General features: G+C 48.3%; 1 protein-coding gene across 3 annotated transcripts in view; it reads left to right on the top strand.

The window, feature by feature from the left end:
• DSCAM (DS cell adhesion molecule) overlaps positions 1-22,846 on the top strand; it is a 796,975-nt gene that overhangs the window by 650,561 nt on the left and 123,568 nt on the right. For all 3 annotated transcript variants that reach the window (XM_063956595.1, XM_063956594.1, XM_063956596.1), the window contains 2 exons: positions 9,554-9,717; positions 16,147-16,245. In XM_063956595.1, the coding sequence (XP_063812665.1) occupies positions 9,554-9,717; positions 16,147-16,245 (263 nt within the window). The remainder of the gene's footprint in view (positions 1-9,553; positions 9,718-16,146; positions 16,246-22,846) is intronic.

The raw sequence follows: 22,846 nt of genomic DNA, 5'->3' as shown, positions 1-22,846 counted from the left end.
CCAAAGAAAGCACCGTATTATCAGGTACAGTCCTTTCAACCCCATAAGGGCAAGCGGGTTAAAGGCGCGTCCTTTCTGCCCAGAGGCAGAGGTAGAGGGAAAAAGCTGCAGCATACAGCCAGTTCCCAGGAGCAAAAGTCCTCCCCCCGCTTCCTCCAAGTCCACCGCATGACGCTGGGGCTCCACAGGCGGAGCCAGGTACGGTGGGGGCCCGTCTCAAAAACTTCAGCAATCAGTGGGCTCGCTCACGGGTGGATCCCTGGATCCTTCAAGTAGTATCTCAGGGGTACAAGCTGGAATTCGAGACGTCTCCCCCCCCCGCCGTTTCCTCAAATCTGCCTTGCCAACAACTCCCTCAGGCAGGGAGGCAGTGCTAGAGGCAATTCACAAGCTGTATTCCCAGCAGGTGATAGTCAAGGTGCCCCTACTTCAACAAGGACGGGGTTACTATTCCACAATGTTTGTGCTACCGAAACCGGACGGTTCGGTGAGACCCATTTTAAATTTGAAATCCTTGAACACATATATAAAAAAATTCAAGTTCAAGATGGAATCGCTCAGGGCGGTTATTGCAAGCCTGGACGAGGGGGATTACATGGTATCCCTGGACATCAAGGATGCTTACCTGCATGTCCCCATTTACCATCCTCACCAGGAGTACCTCAGATTTGTGGTACAGGATTGTCATTACCAATTCCAGACGTTGCCGTTTGGTCTATCCACGGCTCCGAGGGTATTTACCAAGGTAATGGCCGAAATGATGATACTCCTTCGAAAAAAGGGAGTTTTAATTATCCCGTACTTGGACGATCTCCTGATAAAGGCGAGGTCCAGGGAGCAGTTGTTGGTCGGGGTAGCACTATCTCGGGAGGTGCTACAACAGCACGGCTGGATTCTAAATATTCCAAAGTCACAGCTGGTCCCTACGACACGTCTACTGTTCCTGGGGATGGTTCTGGACACAGAACAGAAAAAAAGTGTTTCTCCCGGAGGAGAAGGCCAAGGAGCTGTCATCTCTAGTCAGAGGCCTCCTAAAACCAAAACGGGTGTCGGTGCATCACTGCACGCGAGTCCTGGGAAAAATGGTAGCTTCCTACGAAGCAATTCCATTCGGCAGGTTCCATGCAAGAACCTTTCAGTGGGACCTGTTGGACAAGTGGTCCGGATCGCATCTTCAGATGCATCGGCTGATAACCCTGTCTCCAAGGACCAGGGTGTCTCTGCTGTGGTGGCTGCAAAGTGCTCATCTTCAAGAAGGCCGCAGATTCGGCATACAGGACTGGGTCCTGGTGACCACGGATGCCAGCCTTCGAGGCTGGGGGGCAGTCACACAGGGAAGAAACTTCCAAGGACTATGGTCAAGTCAGGAGACTTCCCTACACATAAATATTCTGGAACTGAGGGCCATTTTCAATGCCCTAAGTCAGGCAAAACCCCTGCTTCAAAACCAGTCGGTACTGATCCAGTCAGACAACATCACGGCAGTCGCCCATGTAAACCGACAGGGCGGCACAAGAAGCAGGACGGCGATGGCAGAAGCCACAAGGATTCTCCGATGGGCGGAAAATCACGTGTTAGCACTGTCAGCAGTGTTCATTCCGAGAGTGGACAACTGGGAAGCAGACTTCCTCAGCAGGCACGACCTCCACCCGGGAGAGTGGGTACTTCATCCAGAAGTCTTCCAACTGATTGTAAACCGTTGGGAAAGGCCACAGGTGGACATGATGGCGTCCCGCCTAAACAAAAAGCTAGAAAGATATTGCGCCAGGTCAAAAGACCCTCAGGCGATAGCTGTGGACGCTCTAGTGACACCGTGGGTGTACCGGTTGGTTTATGTGTTCCCTCCTCTTCCTCTCATACCAAAGGTACTGAGGATAATAAGGAGAAGAGGAGTAAAAACTATACTCATTGTTTCGGATTGGCCAAGAAGAGCTTGGTACCCGGAACTTCAAGAAATGATCTCAGAGGACCCATGGCCTCTGCCGCTCAGACAGGACCTGCTGCAGCAGGGGCCCTGTCTGTTCCAAGACTTACCGCGGCTACGTTTGACGGCATGGCGGTTGAACACCGGATCCTGAAGGAAAAGGGCATTCCGGAGGAAGTCATTCCTACGCTGATTAAAGCTAGGAAAGAAGTGACCGCGAACCATTATCACCGCATTTGGCGAAAATATGTTGCATGGTGTGAGACCAGGAAGGCCCCAACGGAGGAATTTCAGCTGGGCCGTTTCCTGCACTTCCTACAGTCAGGGGTGACTATGGGCCTAAAATTGGGTTCCATTAAGGTCCAGATTTCGGCTCTATCGATTTTCTTCCAGAGAGAACTGGCTTCACTGCCTGAAGTTCAGACTTTTGTTAAGGGAGTGCTGCATATTCAGCCCCCTTTTGTGCCTCCAGTGACACCTTGGGATCTCAACGTGGTGTTGGATTTCCTAAAGTCACATTGGTTTGAGCCACTTAAAACCGTGGAATTGAAATATCTCACGTGGAAAGTGGTCATGTTGTTGGCCTTGGCTTCGGCCAGGCGTGTATCAGAATTGGCGGCTTTGTCATGTAAAAGCCCTTATCTGATTTTTCATATGGATAGGGCAGAATTGAGGACTCGTCCCCAGTTTCTCCCTAAGGTGGTATCAGCCTTTCATTTGAACCAACCTATCGTGGTGCCTGCGGCTACTAAAGACTTGGAGGCTTCCTAGTTGTTGGACGTAGTCAGGGCCCTGAAAATTTATGTTTCCAGGACAGCTGGAGTCAGAAAGACTGACTCGCTATTTATCCTGCATGCGCCCAACAAGTTGGGTGCACCTGCTTCAAAGCAGACTATTGCTCGCTGGATCTGTTGTACGATTCAGCTTGCACATTCTGCGGCTGGACTGCCGCATCCTAAATCAGTGAAAGCCCATTCCACGAGGAAGGTGGGCTCTTCTTGGGCGGCTGCCCGAGGGGTCTCGGCTCTACAACTTTGCCGAGCAGCTACTTGGTCGGGGTCAAACACATTTGCTAAATTCTACAAGTTTGATACCCTGGCTGAGGAGGACCTAGAGTTTGCCCATTCGGTGCTGCAGAGTCATCCGCACTCTCCCGCCCGTTTGGGAGCTTTGGTATAATCCCCATGGTCCTTACGGAGTCCCAGCATCCACTTAGGACGTCAGAGAAAATAAGATTTTACTCACCGGTAAATCTATTTCTCGTAGTCCATAGTGGATGCTGGGCGCCCATCCCAAGTGCGGATTTTCTGCAATACTTGTATATAGTTATTGCCTAACTAAAGGGTTATTGTTGAGCCATCTGTTGAGAGGCTCAGTTATTGTTCATACTGTTAACTGGGTATTGTATCACGAGTTATACGGTGTGATTGGTGTGGCTGGTATGAGTCTTACCTGGGATTCAAAATCCTTCCTTATTGTGTCAGCTCTTCCGGGCACAGTATCCTAACTGAGGTCTGGAGGAGGGTCATAGGGGGAGGAGCCAGTGCACACCAGTTAGACCAAAAGCTTTCTTTTAGTTGTGCCCAGTCTCCTGCGGAGCCGATATTCCCCATGGTCCTTACGGAGTCCCAGCATCCACTACGGACTACGAGAAATAGATTTACCGGTGAGTAAAATCTTATTTTTTCAGCATGTTAGCAGCTAGTAAAAACACACTTCTGCAGCTCACCAGAGTCCTGTGGTGATTTGCACACAGACCACTTTACATCCTCCGGTACAACCGCAATGGTGTGATTTTTGAGGCAATGTTCACCTGTGTATAAATTCAGCTACAACAGTACTGTATGCTTGTGGAGTAACACGGTAGCAGTACATTATTTATATGTCAGTCTTCTCTAAGCCAGCTGCGGGTGTAGGGACAGATGGAGACGCTCATTTGTCCCCGCGGTACGCTGCTGCTGAAGAATGACTTTACAAATATGATGGATGGGGGACATATGGCAGATATCCAGTCCAAATGCTAAATTAGCTGTATCACTTACTGCGTATTCCTGGAGACAGAGGAGGAATGTGCACAGTCATGAATCTTTATCACTTTCTAGGATACAGCTCAAAGTAATGAAATCCCCAATAACTCAATTCAGCATCTAAATTGGCACCAACTTTTTTTTTTTTTTAACTCTTGCTCAAAGTAAGCGAAGCCGCAGCTCATACAGCACACAGAACATATTGTAGCTCAGTAACTGCTGGAAAGGCACAGTAATAAGAGTTACATAACCTGGAATAGTTTTTCATTCATCTGACGTATTCCTTTTGGAGTATAACCATACCTGCCTACTTTCTGGCAGCTCTCTCCGAGAGAGAGCTGCCAGGACGGCTCAGTGGAGGGGCTGGGCTGGACAATGACGCGTGGAGGAGGCGGAACGGGGGCGGGGTTATAGCGTCACATTGTCTACATCACGCCCTCCGCTCTGTAATGCCGCTATAACTGCCATTTTACAGCAGGGGGCGTGACTATGATGACGCGATTCAACAAGAATCGTGTCATCTACTGTCCAGACCGCCCACTTTACTCTCAAAGTGGGCGGCCGGGCAGGTGGAAACTGAAAAACCGGGAGACTTGTCTGCTCTTCCGGGGGGCCGGGAGGATCACCCGATTTTCGGGAGCCTCCCGCCCATTCCGGGAGAGTAGGCAAGTATGAGTATAACTGAAGGAAAACATTTAGATGGTCCAAGCAAATTACTGGGAGCACACGCTGCCCATATACTTTATTTACATCTAGCGCTCCTCATGGGTGGTCTGTGTCATCTGAATGTGTCTTCTCGCCCATCGTTTGCTGTTTCATGCCTTAGAACAGGGATGGGGAACCTTCGGCCCTGCAGCTGTTGTCGAACTACACATACCAGCGTGCCTTGCTACAGTTTTGCTATTTGGCCATGCTAAAACTGTTGCAGGGCCTGCTGGGATGTGTAGTTCAACAACAGCTGGTGGGCCCTAAGGTTCCCCATCCCTGCTTTAGAAAGTGAGCACTCTCATTGGCTCAGTCTGTCCGAGACTTTTCCTGTACTGGACCTCTGGTTGATGAGGATGTTGTTGGTTTATGCAGGGCCGTAGCTTCTGACACCGTGAATAGCGCCATCTACATGTTATTTAAGAGAACACAAAGACTCGTGCTTTTCTCATAACCTTCAAATGGACAGAGAAGATTAAAGGACGGCCGTCTTCCCCAGGAGATCTCACATTAGTGTCTATGTAACCTTAAATAATGATGTATTTCAGGGCTGATGCACTTTGCTAAATTGTGGTAGTGCCTGCAGGAGGCGTCTGGTGTATATAGACACCTTCTGACAGTTTCTCTGATCTGCTGCTGCGTCCAGACGCGTAGCATTGAATCATCTGCGTGTACACCGGACGTCTGTGTAACCCCTTAGATTACTCAGAATGCCTGGTGTAACCACGCAGCAGAGGCCAGTAAATCTACTTTGAAAACACAGGCCCTGGCACGCCTACAAAACTGTCCCGACGTCCCTGTTATGTAAAATGCTCACAGTTGCCACCCCCGCCCTGCCACCAAACAGTAGTAGTCTTCATGATGCGGCTTAGGGGGCGCTGAGTCTGGCCACTGACCTGCACACATGCAGCGCTGGTCCTGCTTGTGCATAGATCAATAACCATCGGCGCTGTACACAAATCGTTTGGTTTGCATACATCTCTGAATCAGACCCTTAGTGGGAAATGTACTAAGCAGTGATAAAAGTGGAGAAGTGAGCCAGTGGAGAAGTTTCCCATGGCAACCAATCAGCATTGACGTAATATTTATTATTTGCATACTATAAATGTATACAGAGCAGCTGATTGGTTGCCATGGGCAACTTCTCCACTGGCTCACTTCTCCACTTTTATCACTGCTTAGTACATGTCCCCCTTAGTCCACTGCATGCAAAAAAATAAATGTTCCGTTTGTGGATTCCCAACATGCCCTCCCTCATCGCTGTGCTCAGCTCCCCAAATACAGATGTGCCAACCGTCGGCTTGGCCGCTAGCTGCGGCAGTCGCGATTTATTTGCAGAGATTTGGGTGGGTTATATTGTTTCTGTGCAGGGTAAATTCAGGCTGCTTTATTTTTACACTGCAATTTACATTTCAGTTTGAACACAACCCACCCAAATCTAACTCTCTCTGCACATGTTACATCTGCCCCCCTGCAATGCACATGGGGCCTAATTAAGACCTGAAATTTAGCACATTAAATTTAGCACATCTACGATCAGTCTTCAGACATGCGCGGGGGACGTCCAGCACAGGGCTAGTCCGCCCCGCATGTCAGCCCCCCCCCCCCCCCCTCCCGCACAAGTAAAAAAGCATCGCACAGCGGCAATGTTTTTGTACTGGAAGAGTAACTCCCAGCCAGCGCAGCTCCTGCGCACTGGCAGGAAGCTACTCGTCGCTGTCCGGGTTGCAGCGGCTGTGTTTGACGTCACGCAGCCGCCGCAGCCCACCCCCCCAATGGCCGGGCACGCCTGCGACTCAGTGACGTGCGGTGGGGTGAGGCAGGTCCTTTCCTGTCATACTAACGTTTGTGCCTGAGTTTTGACTGTATAAAGTATATAAAAAATACAAAGAATATGTTAGAAATATCTTCTTTGCATTATTCTAATCATTTATGTAGCCAAAACTCTGGGGTAAAAAGTCTGTGACAGGGGAGGCAGTGCCCCCCATGCCTACCTATACCGCACATCTCTGGTCAAAACTCACAAAATTTCCAGGAGTTTATACTGCTGCACCTGTGCATAAGACCCACATGTATATACTGCTGCACCTGTGTATAATACCCACATGTATATACTGCTACACCTGTGTATAATACCCACATGTACATACTGCTGCACCTGTGTATAATACCCACATGTACATACTGCTGCACCTGTGTATAATACCCACATGTATATACTGCTGCACCTGTGTATAATACCCACATGTATATACTGCTGCACCTGTGTATAATGCCCACATGTATATACTGCTGCATCTGTGTATAATACCCACATGTACATACTGCTGCACCTGTGTATAATGCCCACATGTATATACTGCTGCACCTGTGTATAATACCCACATGTATATACTGCTGCACCTGTGTATAATGCCTACATGTATATACTGCTGCACCTGTGTACAATACCCACATGTACATACTGCTGCACCTGTGTATAATAATACCCACATGTACATACTGCTTCACCTGTGTACAATGCCCACATGTACATACTGCTGCACCTGTGTATAATGCCCACATGTACATACTGCTGTACCTGTGTATAATACCCACATGTACATACTGCTGCACCTGTGTATAATACCCACATGTACATACTGCTGCACCTGTGTATAATACCCACATGTATATACTGCTGCACCTGTGTACAATACCCACATGTACATACTGCTGCACCTGTGTATAATAATACCCACATGTACATACTGCTTCACCTGTGTATAATGCCCACATGTATATACTGCTGCATCTGTGTATAATGGCCACATGTATATACTGCTGCACCTGTGTATAATACCCACATGTATATACTGCTGCATCTGTGTATAATGGCCACATGTATATACTGCTGCACCTGTGTATAATGCCCACATGTACATACTGCTGCACCTGTGTATAATGCCCACATGTACATACTGCTTCACCTGTGTATAATGCCCACATGTATATACTGCTGCATCTGTGTATAATGGCCACATGTATATACTGCTGCACCTGTGTATAATACCCACATGTATATACTGCTGCACCTGTGTATAATGCCCACATGTATATACTGCTGCTCCTGTGTATAATACCCACATGTATATACTGCTGCACCTGTGTATAATACCCACATGTATATACTGCTGCACCTGTGTATAATGCCCACATGTATATACTGCTGCACCTGTGTATAATACCCACATGTATATACTGCTGCACCTGTGTATAATACCCACATGAACCCTTTGGCTCATATATTGTGTGTATGTATCTGGCTCTGGTGCTAGCCAGTGCCTTCTGAGCCATTTACCTCACCACATGTACTTGGCCTGCGTTGCCCGAGCCATGCCTCCTAAACGGCGGCCAAATGCCGCCCTCCCGCCCAGGTAGAGGCAATCGCAGGGCTAAGACAACCGTCTGCGAAAACGCACAGCAGCAATCAGGTCTGAATTAGCCCCATGGTTTTGCCCATTAGAGAAAGGGGAAGATTTTGCTTTTTGCAGTCCATGGGGGTATATTTACTAAGCTCCCGATTTTGACTGAGTTGGTGTTTTTTCATCAAAGTGTCATCTCGGGAATTTACTAAACTCAATTCTCGGCAGTGACGAGGGCATTTGTATTTTTTTTGAAGTTAAAGAAAAAAAATACGAATGAATACACCATCGGTCAAACACGCCTGTTATTTTATACAACTCGGTAATTTACAAAAAATTCGTATTCACAATCACTGCCGGCAATAGCCAAACACTGCCGTGAAAAAGTACAAATCGTAAAAAAAAGCAGTTTTCAAACAGACCTGCTTTTTTTTTACCGTGTTCTGATAGGCATGCACGGATCAGTGAGATCCGTGCATGTTTATCAGTGGGAAGGGGTGTGAAAGGGTTAAAAATCAGGCAAAAAATTTGCGTGTGGTCCCCCCTCCTAAGCATAACCAGCCTCGGGCTCTTTGAGCCGGTCCTGGGTGTAAAAATACAGGGACAAAATTGACTAGGGATCCCCCATATTTTAACAACCAGCACCGGGCTCTGCGCCTGGTCCTGGTGCAAAAAATACGGGGGACAAAAGACGTAGGGGTCCCCCGTATTTTTAACACCAGCAGCGGGCTCCACTAGTCAGAGAGTTAATGCCACAGCCGGGGGACACTTTTATATAGGTCCCTGCGGCCCTGGCATTAAATCACCAACTAGTCACCCCTGGCCGGGGTACCCTGGAGGAGTGGGGACCCCTTAAATCAAGGGGTCCCCCCCTCCAGCCACCCAAGGGCCAGGGGTGAAGCCTGAGGCTGCCCCCCCCCCCCATCCAAGGGCGGCGGATGGGAGGCTGATAGCCATAGTGTAAAAAAAAAAGAATATTGTTTTCTGTAGCAGTACTACAAGTCCCAGCAAGCCTACCCCACAAGCTGGTACTTGGAGAACCACAAGAAGGTTGTCTTCCGAGTATTAGTAAAATGAAATAATTTGTGTATCTTAATGTATTAAAATCGGCAGATAATAAAGTACATATGTTGTTCTTTTTTCCCGGAAGTGTTATTCAAATAACATACAGAAATTAATGAATAAAAGAAAGGAAACCAATATACAATACTCACAGCTGTGGCAGGTGATCTGTGTGCTGAACCCATATTCATAAGACTGAAGCCTCTCGGCCGCTGTTCCTGGCGAACTGATGAAGCTGCTTTCTCATTGATCTCACCAGCCCCTTGTAGCGGCATTCTCAGGAATATCAGTCAGTTCAGCACACAAAATGGCTGCCTCACCTGTGATTGGTGCACTATAATTCCAAGCATGCCAACAAATGTGATTCCTCATTAGCAAATGATGTTGATTGTAATTCCTTTAATGTATGGTTTTTGTTTCCTGTGAGGTAGTAACGGGACACCCAGTCTAGTAATGAATGATGGGCGAAGAAGCGTCTACAGCAACGGCAGTTTTATCATCCGCACGGTGAAAGCAGAGGATTCTGGGTATTACAGCTGCATTGCCACCAACAGCTGGGGAACAGAGGAGATTGTGCTAAATCTGCAGGTTCAAGGTAAGAAATGCATGACGTTTCCAGATTTATCACATTTTATGCCCCATTGCCTGTATGCCACACACATACATCAATGTTTGTCCGATCTCATTGACTAGGGGGTCATTCAGAGTTGCTCGCTCGCTAGCAGTTTTTTGCAGCCGTGCAAACGCTATGCCGCCTCCCACTGGGAGTGTATTTTAGCTTAGCAGAAGTGCGAACGAAAGGATCGCAGAGCGGCGGCAAAAAAATTCTGTGCAGTTTTAAAGTAGCTCAAAACCTACTCAGCGCTTGCGATGACTTCAGACTGTTCAGTTCCTGTTTTGACGTCACAAACACGCCCTGCGTTCGCTCAGCCACGCCTGCGTTTTTCCTGGCACGCCTGCGTTTTTTCGAACACTCCCTGAAAACGGTCAGTTGACACCCAGAAACGCCCACTTCATATCAATCACTGTGCGGCCAGCAGTGCGACGGAAAAGCTTTGCTAGACCTTGTGTGAAACTACATTGTTCATTGTAATAGTACATTGCGCGTGCGCATTGCGCCGCGTACGCATGCGCAGAACTGCCATTTTTTTGCCTCATTGTTGCACAGCGAATGAATGCAGCTAGCGATCAACTCGGAATGACCACCTATGATATGAGAATGTTATTGTGTGTGTGTGTCCTTCTTCAGGTTTCCACCGTCGTTCCGTCCTTGCATTACTAATGTCGCTGCTTCTTATAATTGATAGACTGCATTTTGAAAAATACTGATTCGTGCCAAGAAAAACCTCAAGTGCCCCTGTAATATCACCGGTTACTATTTAAGTTTTATTCCTCAAAGACTAACAGCTACATATCATTGTATGTATTTGTTGTAGTAATAGTAATGCTTAGCTCACGCACTCCTCAGCGGCTGCAGATTCCTAAGTCAGTCTTTATGACTTGCGGTTAATGTGCAGTGGTATAAAGTAGAGAAGATGGATTCTCCCTGTGCCGTAAAAAGACTATTTATATGGTAATCAGAGCGTGGCAGGTTCCCAGCGATTCCATTTATTGTGTGCGGATTCTTCCCGGGACTCTTCATTGTATTTATACGTTCTAAGGCTAATGCAGGGAGGCCATGCGCTTCCTGTGCAGCAGAAGGTACCACTAGTACAGGTGCCACTGCTGTCCTCGTGGTCTATGTCAGAGGTTCTCAAACTCGGTCCTCAGGACCCCACACAGTGCATGTTTTGCAGGTCTCCTCACAGAATCGCAAGTGAAATAATTAGCTCCACCTGTGGACCTTTTAAAATGTGTCAGTGAGTAATTAATACACCTGTGCACCTGCTGGGTTACCTGCAAAACATGCACTGTGTGTGCCCCCCAGGACCGAGTTTGAGAACCTCTGGTCTATGTGGTACATAGGGAGATCTCCTGTGCAACAGCCGCAGAAAGCAGTTTAAGACCTATTAAGGCGGCAGGAACAGGGGGGTGTCGACGCTGCCTTTTGTGGACGTCGATGCTCCGTTTTAAGGGGATGCGGCCTGAAAAACGGAGACGTGTCCGGACCGTTTCTGGGGTGGGTCGCGGTGGCTGCAAGACATCACACGTAGCCGCAGCGACCTAAAATATGGCGGGTATCCGTCTGCCTTCACAGCTAGGCTGCGTAGGCAGAGGGCTAATAGAAACATTCGAAAGCATATCCGCCGTGCGATGCTTTCGCATGTCTGCAGGAAGGGGGGGCAGGACCTGACATACGGGGCATCAGGTCTCATGCGGGGCATCAAGTCTGAATTACCCCCAACGTGCCAGCCAATCAGGTCCTAACCTCCATATTACAGGATGAGTTTGATAAATGACGGCTGGTTGTCTGGTACTTTATCTTCGTCCACTTTATCTCTCTCCAAGGCTTAGTAAATAGATCCCTTGTTCTCTCAGTACCAGCATGGGTAAAAACAAGGTGGCATTATTGCTGGACATGGCTACCGCTGGCAATACTCAACAGTAACCATTGCTAGTAACCTGTGATTGGTAACAAAAGGCCCTGTCTTTGGGGATAGCAGTCGTTTCTGCTGGAGAGAGGACCCCTCCAGGGCTTCATATATATACCCCGCAGTGACTGGAAGCCTGGGGTGAGCAACGTTTGCTCCTGATGTTGCTAATGATACATCAAGCCTTATAGGCCCTACACATTTACCGATACCACTGAAAGATATGAACGCTCTTGTTCACTAATGAACGAGATATCGTTCATATCTTTCAGTGTGAAGGCACCAACGATGAACGATGCGCGTCCCCGTACTCGTTTATCGTTGGTGCCGGCTCGTTCATACCTGCAGGCCAATATGGACAATCTCGTCCATATTTGCATGCAGGTCTATGGGGCCGGATGACGGGGGGGGAGTGAAGAAGCTTCACCCCACCCCTGCCGCCGGGTCGTCCGACGGCCGTATCAGCCGTCGGGCAGCTCGGAGGCCAGTCGGTAAATGTGTAGGGCCCTTTACTGTTGAAGTTAGATTCCTCAGCTCTGCACGGCAGGTACACTTTGATTCTGTAAGCAGTGAACTGAAGCATAGCCTGTTAACCAATGTATTGAGCTGGTGTTACGGTATGAAACGCAGGCCGTATCGGAAGATGCATCTTCATTCCAAATTTATGGTTCGTGAGCTCAGCAAACAATGTACAATAGTGCATTGTAAACTCCTCGCTAATGGCGCCGCTCCTTAGGAGTGTATGAGTTATATCCCATTATACCTTGGCTGGCAAGCAGTGCAATGAGCCTGTGCGCAGGGGAAGATGGTTTATTGACTGCCGCAGACAAAAAACAAACCTCCCAGTTCTTAACAATACGGTAGAAGTTCTCTTTAACCCCGCGAATGTTGCACACCTAGAAATCCAGCTGTTTTCAGGGGGAAGAAGGCAGCATAGACTCTACACCCCTGCTGTTTATTCCCCCCGCGCTCTTCATCACTGTCAGAGACAATGACTGAGGCAGTGACAAGGAGCGTTATTGGCTCAGGAAGGTGCACACAGCAAAGAACTTCCCGTTCACAAACACAGAGCCGTCTCTATAGTCTATATCTATTATGCAGTTGTCACCAGGGGCTTCCATGCTGGAGGGAGACAACTGCCAATCTTATAATACCCAAAGCCGCTCCGGTGCTCAAACTTAGGCTACGGACGATACTGATGCCTCTAGGGGTGTTTCCTTATACATCTAGTCTCAATACGCCTCTCAGCCAAGATGCCTGGCGCAAGTGACCCCCCCATGTCTCATGCAACCCTGCTAGCGTTGTGTGTCTTTTATAGCCAAAAAGTGAGGTGACTAGGGCGCACCTGTGCGCCCTAGTCACATCACAAGACACTGCTGATTAATCTGATCACGTGACTGTGCTGATTAATCTGATCACGAGACTGTGCTGATTAATCTGATATACGATATCTGTGTGCAACTGAGTCTGTATATGAAGCACAGCAGAACTTGGCATGGAAAAAAGCTGCTGCTGCATTGTAGCACTTCCTGTACAGATTCAGAGACTCAGTCGCACACAGATGAGTAATAATGAGAAACACCAATAAGAGTACCGACAAATATTAAAATGTAATAAAGTCCATCTATACAGTGCAGTACATGCTAATGAGAAAGGAATCATGGGAAAAGTGTACTTCGTTTTTGTGCATCGGTATTCGGGTGCCAGTTAACTATAATAATTAGTTATCAGGCGTCCAAATAAATCCTCATTTGTTCAAAGTAAACTTTCATACAAACTGGTGTTATAGCTGTCCTAATATAATAATACAGTATATGCCACTGGATAACTGCTGGCCCAGACTCCGGCTCCTGCTGGAACTTGGGTAAAAGTAGCTCTACTCAGGGTACCAGGTTCCGGGGGTATTGGCTGCGCCGAGCGTCTTTCTTGCTCAAAATGTACTTCTTATTTGTGTAAATAAAACAATAGGAAGCAACAAAACTACATTACAATGAGCAGATTGATGTGTGACATTTGTGAGCAACTGAGTCTGAATCTGTATACAGTGTATAAGTGCTACAAAGCAGCGGCCACGGGCAAGTTTTGCTGTGCTTCATCTATGACTTTGACTGTGCGGTTAAAGTCGCAGCCCGGCAACTCTGGCACACTGTGAGTGGTGCTTTGCTGCGTCGGCGACGCAAGATTCAAAGTGCAAAGTACGGTACGCTGCACCTCTCAGAGCGGTTGTGTTTGCTTCTCACGCAGTGTGGTGTATAGATGCCGGGCGTATGAGGACACATCTGTAGAAGTGTGTGTCGTGGTGGTGACCCCTTGTTTTTACTTCTGTTGTATGCTGTTGTTTTTTTTACTTTGATTTTGTTTGTATTTTTCGTAGTAAGTTAATTCTTAGCAGTAAATATTATAGGAGAGGTGAGATCTTGCAGTCTGTGACATAACCCTCGTCTTGGGAGCTGGAGGGGACCAACCTTTTAGGTTGATAACATAGAAATAGGGTAGTAGTTGTGAGAGCTATGACCCGCGAGGGATTCGGGGTGAGAAGTGATCCTGTGGAGAAGTTGCCCATGGCAACCAATCAGCTGCTCTGTACAATTGTATAGTAAGCAAATTATAAATGCTACTTCAGTGCTGATTGGTTGCCATGGGCAACTTCTCCACTGGCTCATATCCCTACACTTTTCACTGCTTCATGAATAGACCCCCCTAGTATTGGGGTAGTATGAGACTGTAATTGTCCTGCAGACTCTAACAGGTGTGTCTGCGCGCAGTGATAGAACAGTAGCCTCGCTGCGCAATGTGTAGCGGAGAGCTTACAGGTAAGTCTAATGCTCCTTCGGTCTCCAGCGATGATGAATATATTTGTGCCCTTCCACGGATCAAATGCACGTTCTGTAAAAGTTCTAATGTTACCCTTCAGTCTTTCTCCAGTTCCAAAGTGTGTCCCCTTGTTCTAGCAATTCTCTCTCTCTTATAAATACTGATATCCCGAGCTCTGAACATCCATCTCTTTATATCTGTGCGACAGGCCGTGTTCTCCTGTCATAGGCCGAGAGAGCGGGGAGACGAAACCTGGAACGTGCACTGTACTGTAACTTTCCTGCTCGTTGTCATTCTCAGTGTTACACTGACTGCAAAGCCACAGCTTGGTGCGTCGCCGATCCCCGTTACAGTGTATTGCCACTTACTATCGTTATTTACACATTAGGGACCAATGAGTATGCTGAAATAGATTCTTTTGTGGCGCCTTATGTCATGTACTTGTATACCTTATGGTGAAATGTTAAATATTTTGACCTATAACCTTTTATTATTATTATTATCCTTTATTTATATGGTGCCACAAGGGTTCCGCAGCGCCCAATTACAGAGTACATATGTACATAGTCAAAACAGGAAAACAGCAACTTACACTTGAAGACAATATAGGACAAGTACAGGGTAACTAAGCAATACTACACCAGTAGACGACATGGAGATAAGTTTCAAGGTGGCCAAAAAACTGTGTGATTTGGGCAGTTGAGGATTATTAAAGTAAGAAAAGGATAAGCACATGAGGGAAGAGGGCCCTGCTCGTGAGAGCTTACATTCTAAAGGGGAGGGGCAGACAGGGGTGACACAGATGGGGTAATAATATTATATATTATGATTTATTACCAGTTATTTATATAGCGCACACATATTCCACAGCGTTTTACAGAGAGTATTTGGCCATTCACATCAGTCCCTGCCCCAGTGGAGCTTACAATCTATATTCCCTACCACACGTATACACACACACACATTCACGCTAAGGTTAATTTGTAGGGAGCCAGTTAACCCACCAGTATATTTTTGGATTGTGGGAGGAAACCGGAGCACCCAGAGGAAACCCACGCAAGCACAGGGAGAATATACAAACTCCACACACTTTTATTATCTGGAACCTCACAGATACGCTAATTACAGTATCCCTGTCATTTCTATATTGTTATTTGGACACTGTATGTAGGATAATGCAGTGGTTCTGAAGGTCAGGTCTCAAGACTCCAAACAGGTCATGTTTTCCAGGTCACCTGTGGATCTTTAAAATGTGACACATTCGCTTCGCTGTTTGGGATCCCGAGGACCAAGTTTGAAAACCATGGGATGATATATGCAAATGTCAGCACGGAGCTCTGGGGACCCTTGGAACACTGACCCCTGGGACAAAGATAAACTGGTGCTGTCTGGGTATATCAGCCATAGGAGCATGGCGGGTATCTGATCCTCCTGCCAGCACTGTAAGCACAGCGTCTTGTCACACTAGCGCTGATAAGATCTATAACCGCCTCCCGCAGCTGGTCTGACGGGCTGCCAAGGCTTGCGCTGTGCGCTGGGTGCTACGCTCCTGTGTTACATGCTGCCAGGTTTATTTTTCCAGACAATCTGTGAAATGACTGGACATGTCTTTGATGAGATGTAAGTGACAAGACCGATGCATTGTGGTAAATTAACCAGTGACATTTTATTTTCTCTAGTGCCTCCTGACCAGCCGCGGCTCACTGTGTCCAAAAGCACCTCCTCATCCATCACCCTGTCCTGGATACCTGGAGACAACGGAGGGAGCTCTATCCGAGGTAACCTATAGCGTCAGCGACGCAGCAATGTCCTGGCATGTTTTATTACTAGGACTTTGATGAGATTGCCGATCTTTCACGTGTTGTGGCTCGTGCATTGAGGGCTGTTGTGTTAGAACGTTTCTAGAGAATAACCAGCTGCGGCGGACCATGACCGCGGGGCAAGAGGAGGACCTGTCTGCTCCAAATGTCACCGTAAGCGCACTGGATGGGTGTAACTCCCCTATCCTGATCTGTCCAGCACCAGTCATTCCTTGTTCTAACCCCTGTAATGTCCCGGCCAGCTGGAACCATTGTATGTATTTACATGTTGATGCCATCAGGAAATCCATCTTGTAACACCGGCCGCTGAGGCTTTGTCAGCTCTACTGCTTTCTCCTGTAGGAATCCGCTCTCAGGTTAAGCATAGATGTCCCAGGGCCGGATTTAGACCTTGTGGCGCCCAGGGCGAAAACATAGGGGCGTGGCTTCATGGAGAAGGGGCGAGGTCAGTTATGCCCCCTGGAGCTGTACCCTCAGTAGTTGTGCCCCCAGTGCTGTGCCCACAGTAGTATTGCCCCCAGTAGTGTTGTGCCCCAGTAGTATTGCCCCCAGTACTGTGCCCCCAGTAGTATTGCCCCCAGTACTGTGCCCCCTGTAGAGTTGTGCCCCCTAGTGGCGCCGCTTACAAAAAAATAAAATAAAAATTAATTAATACTTACCATCCCCGCTCCTGCTTCCCGACCGCTGCTGCCCTCCGTCTCCAGCCGCCGGCGCCGCTCCTCGGATCTATGGGAGAGACGTCATGACGTCTCTCCGATAGCACCGCATAGACACTAGAGGTCAATTATGACCTCTAGCGTCTATGTGCCGCTCACACAATGCAGTGCGGGTGCGCTATGACTTCATCGCGCACAGCACTGGCACCAGTAGCGGATCTTGCCGCAGCGCCCTCCGGAAGGCAGCGCCCCGGGCAGAAATCCTGCTTGCCCGTAGCAAGATCCGCTACTGAGATGTCCTAGGACAGGCTACGTGATAGAGTCCTGCTCTGTCACACAGACCCCATTACAGGTGGGACGTCTGAGTCTCTAATTGCTTTAATGGCATTGCCCAGTAGACCGATAACCATAAACAGGCCTGTTCCTCATCTAGCCAGGGAGTCCCGATCCGGCTGCCGAGCTTTCACTGCACCCCACACTCTCGATGACCTCATAGTGTAGCGGAGAGCTAAGAGCTTATTCTCTGTTGTAGGAATGAGAACTAATAGCTGACCACTTGGGTTTATTGGTGTGACTTAGGTTTTCATCCTTTAGATCTAGCTTTGTTGCTGTGTTTCCTCTCGGTGTTGCGTGTCAGCTTTCCTGCCGTCAGCCTGCGTTACAGACTTTGCTGCATTTGGCCGCTGAGCATCTGTTGATGATGACGCCTCTGTCAGCGCATCCAATAGGACTCTGCACGGCTCCCCTGCTGCAGCCCAGAAGGGGACATCCCGAACTGTGACCATGAAATAGGGAAACGTGTCCCATTCCTCTTTCTCTTTCCAACTTCCACTTTGCCTGCGTATGTGTATGAGGGTGATTGTCCTACGCTAACACTTGTTACACATTGCTATGACAAACGTAAAATATGCTTACCTGCATACGGGCATTTACATGTAAGCCTTTCACCAAAGCACGCCTGGGGAATCACCTGACACACGTTGGATCACGAGAGCTAAACTAGGGTGCGTGGGAAGTGACCACAAAAATGTATTCATTTAAAAAATATATACATCTTACTTAAATAAACAAAAGGCGTTGACCCACGGCTTTCTCCGCTGCTGTATCCGGGCTGCAGAAGGCATGTCACCACTGTTTAAATAGAATATGGGGAATTATTTTGTGCAAATATTTATATCTAAAATCAAATATACTACGGGCCTGGTTCAGAGTTGCCTGCAGCAGCATCTATTGGCAGTTACCCGTCTGCTGCTGATGCAGATGCCGCTACAAAACCTTTCCCCGGTGTACGCCCGTGTGTCCAATGTGCATGGATTGAGATGCCGACTGTCAGCGTCCATATACGCCGTAAGGGTATGGGACTTTTTGGTTGACACCAAAAAGGTCGACACACCTTAGGTCAACACACAGGTCGACATGGACAAAAGGTCGATACAAGTTTTTTATGGCTCGCGAGCTTCGGGCAGGTTACCGTTCCCAATTGTAGTCCACGTGGACTGTAAAGTATTAAGAAGTTAAAAAAAATGAAAAAAAAGTGAAAAACTCATATCGACCTTTCTCTAACGTCCTAGAGGATGCTGGGGACTCCGTAAGGACCATGGGGATAGACGGGCTCCGCAGGAGACATGGGCACTTTAAGAAATACTTTTGGATCTGGGTGTGCACTGGCTCCTCCCTCTATGCCCCTCCACCAGACCTCAGTTTGATACTGTGCCCAGTGGAGACTGGGTGCTTTCAGGGAGCGCTCCTGAGTTTCCTGTCAGAAAGTATTTTAGTTAGGTTTTTTATTTTCAGGGAGCCTGCTGGCAACAGACTCCCTGCATCGAGGGACTGAGGAGAGAGAAACAGCCCTACTTCTCTGAGTTTCAAGGCTCTGTTTCTTAGGCTACTGGACACCATTAGCTCCAGAGGGATCGGTACGCAGGTCTCACCCTCGCCGTCCGTCCCAGAGCCGCGCCGCCGTCCTCCTCGCAGAGCCGGAAGATAGAAGCCTGGTGAGTATGAGAAGAAAAGAAGACTTCAGAGGCGGCAGAAGACATCTTGATCTTCATAGAGGTAACGCACAGCAGTGAAGCTGTGCGCCATTGCTCCCATTCACCTCACACACATCTGTCACTGTAAGGGCGCAGGGGGGGCGCCCTGGGCAGCAATATAAACCTCTCCTGTGGCAAAAGTACATATATACATGTACAGCTGGGCACTGTACATGTATATAAAGAGCCCCCGCCATGTTTTTAAGAATTTTGAGTGGGACAGAAGCCCGCCGCCGAGGGGGCGGGGCTTCTCTCTCAGCACTCACCAGCGCCATTTTCTCCACAGCACAGCGCTGAGAGGAAGCTCCCCGGACTCTCCCCTGCTTACTCACGGTGACAGAGGGTTTTCAAGAGGGGGGGGGGGGCACATAATTGGCGCATATACATACATAAAGGCGCTACTGGGTAAACATTCTGTGTTTTTCCTGGGTCATATAGCGCTGGGGTGTGTGCTGGCATACTCTCTCTCTGTCTCCAAAGGGCCTGGTGGGGAACCTGTCTTCAGAAAAGAGCTTCCCTGTGTGTGTGTGGTGTGTTGGTACGCGTGTGTCGACATGTCTGAGGTTGAAGGCTCACCTAAGGAGGAGGGGGAGTGTATGAATGTAAGGTCTCCGTCGGCATCGCCGACACCTGACTGGATGGATATGTGGAATGTTTTGAGTGCTAATGTAAATTTATTGCACAAAAGATTAGACAAAGCTGAGGCTAGGGAACAGTCAGGGAGTCAAACCATGTCTGTCCCAATGTCGCCGGGACCTTCGAGGTCTCTGAAGCGCCCACTATCCCAAATAGTTGACACAGATACCGACACGGATTCAGACTCCAGTGTCGACTACGATGATGCAAAATTACAGCCAAAAGTGGCTAAATGTATTCGATATATGATTATTGCAATAAAAGATGTTTTGCATATCACAGAGGAACCCCCTGTCCCTGACACGAGGGTACACATGTATAAAGGAAAGAAGCCTGAGGTCACCTTTCCATCCTCACATGAGCTGAACGAATTATGCGAAAAAGCTTGGGAATATCCAGACAAAAAACTGCAGATTCCCAAAAGGATTCTTATGGCGTATCCTTTCCCGCCAAAGGACAGAATACGGTGGGAATCCTCCCCTAGGGTAGACAAAGCATTGACACGCTTATCAAAAAAGATAGCGCTGCTATCCCAAGATACGGCTACCCTCAAGGATCCTGCTGACCGCAAGCAGGAGGTTACCTTGAAGTCCATTTACACACATTCTGGTACGATACTCAGGCTGGCAATTGCGTCGGCCTGGGTTTGTAGTGCTGTAGCAGCATGGACAGATTCCTTATCAGCGGAAATTGAGACCCTAGATAAGGATACCATTTTAATGACCCTAGGGTATATAAAAGATGCTGTCTTATATATGAGGGATGCTCAAAGAGACATTAGTTTACTGGGTTCCAGAATAAACGCTATGTCTATTTCTGCTAGGCGAGTCTTATGGACCCGACAGTGGACAGGTGATGCCGACTCAAAGAGGCATATGGAGTTTTTGCCTTACAAGGGTGAGGAATTATTTGGAGAAGGCCTCTCGGACCTGGTCTCCACAGCTACGGCAGGTAAATCGATTTTTTTGCCTTATATTCCCTCACAACCTAAGAAAGTGCCTCATTATCAAATGCAGTCCTTTCGCTCAAATAAAAGCAAAAGAGTACGTGGTTCGTCCTTTCTTGCCAGAGGTAAGGGCAGAGGGAAAAAGCTGCACAACACAGCTAGTTCCAAGGAACAGAAGTCCTCCCCGACTGGTGCAAAATCCACCGCATGACGCTGGGGCTCCCCTGAGGGAGTCCGCTCCAGTGGGGGCACATCTTTGACTTTTCATCCACATCTGGGTTCACTCACAGGTGGATCCCTGGGCAATAGAAATTGTTTCTCAGGGATACAAGCTGGAATTCGAAGAGGTGCCCCCTCGCCGGTTTTTCAAATCGGCGCTACCGACTTCTCCCCTAGAAAGGGAGTTAGTGTTACATGCGATTCACAAATTGTGTCTTCAACAAGTGGTGGTCGAGGTTCCCCTGCTTCAAAGAGGGAAGGGATACTACTCAACTGTTTGTGGTCCCGAAACCGGACGGTTCGATCAGACCCATTTTGAATTTAAAATCCCTGAACCTTTACTTAAAACGGTTCAAGTTCAAAATGGAATCACTCAGAGCGGTCATCGCCAGCCTGGAAGGGGGAGATTTTATGGTATCTCTGGACATAAAGGATGCATACCTGCATGTTCCCATATATCCTCCTCATCAGGCGTACCTGAGGTTTGTGGTACAGGATTGTCATTACCAATTTCAGACGTTGCCGTTTGGGCTTTCCACGGCCCCGAGGATTTTCACCAAGGTAATGGCGGAAATGATGGTGCTCCTGCGCAAGCAGGGTGTCACAATTATCCCATACTTGGACGATCTCCTCATAAAAGCGAGATCACGGGAGAAGTTGCTGAACAGCGTATCACTTTCACTGAAGGTGTTACAGCAACACGGCTGGATTCTCAATATTCCAAAGTCGCACCTGACCTTCTTGGGCATGATTCTGGACACAGACCAGAAAAGGGTTTTTCTTCCGATAGAAAAAGCGCAGGAACTCATGACTCTAGTCAAGAACCTGTTGAAGCCGAAACAAGTGTCAGTACATCATTGCACTCAAGTCCTGGGAAAGATGGTGGCGACATACGAAGCCATCCCCTTCGGCAGGTTCCATGCAAGGACTTTCCAATGGGACCTACTGGACAAGTGGTCTGGGTCACATCTACAAATTCATCAGCGGATCACCCTGTCCCCCAGAGCCAGGGTATCTCTCCTGTGGTGGCTGCAGAGTGCTCACCTCCTAGAGGGCCGCAGGTTCGGCATTCAGGACTGGATCCTGGTGACCACGGACACGAGCCTCCGAGGTTGGGGAGCAGTCACACAGGGAAGATATTTCCAAGGTCTTTGGTCAAGTCAAGAGACTTGTCTCCACATCAACATCCTGGAACTGAGGGCCATATACAACGCCCTACGTCAAGCGGAGGCATTACTTCGCGACCAACCAGTTCTGATCCAGTCAGACAACGTCACCGCAGTAGCTCATGTAAACCGCCAAGGCGGCACAAGGAGCAGAGTGGCGATGGCGGAAGCCACCAGAATTCTTCGCCGGGCGGAGAATCATGTAAGCGCACTGTCAGCAGTGTTCATTCCGGGAGTGGACAACTGGGAAGCAGACTTCCTCAGCAGACACGACCTACATCCGGGAGAGTGGGGACTTCATCAGGAAGTCTTCGCGCAGATTGCGAGTCAGTGGGGACTGCCCCAAATAGACATGATGGCGTCCCGTCTCAACAAAAAGCTGCAAAGGTATTGCGCCAGGTCAAGAGACCCTCAGGCGGTAGCTGTGGACGCCCTAGTGACACCATGGGTGTTCCGGTCGGTCTATGTATTTCCTCTTCTTCCTCTCATACCCAAGGTGTTGAGAATAATAAGAAAAAGAGGAGTGAGAACAATCCTCATTGTTCCAGATTGGCCACGAAGGACCTGGTATCCGGATCTGCAAGAAATGCTCACAGAAGATCCGTGGCCTCTTCCTCTAAGACAGGACCTGTTGCAACAGGGGCCCTGTCTGTTCCAAGACTTACCGCGGCTGCGTTTGACGGCATGGCGGTTGAACGCCGGATCCTAGCGGAAAAAGGTATTCCGGATGAGGTCATTCCTACGCTAATAAAGGCTAGGAAGGACGTGACATCAAAACATTATCACCGAATATGGCGAAAATATGTTTCTTGGTGTGAGGCCAGGAATGCTCCTGCGTAAGTATTCCATCTAGGCCGTTTTCTTCACTTCCTACAAACTGGAGTGAATTTGGGCCTAAAATTA

Source organism: Pseudophryne corroboree, chromosome 2, assembly GCF_028390025.1.
Source record: "Pseudophryne corroboree isolate aPseCor3 chromosome 2, aPseCor3.hap2, whole genome shotgun sequence".
NCBI lineage: Eukaryota > Metazoa > Chordata > Amphibia > Anura > Myobatrachidae > Pseudophryne > Pseudophryne corroboree.
The sequence above is the reverse complement of the archived record's forward strand: the minus strand, read 5'-3'. Positions and strand labels throughout refer to the sequence as shown.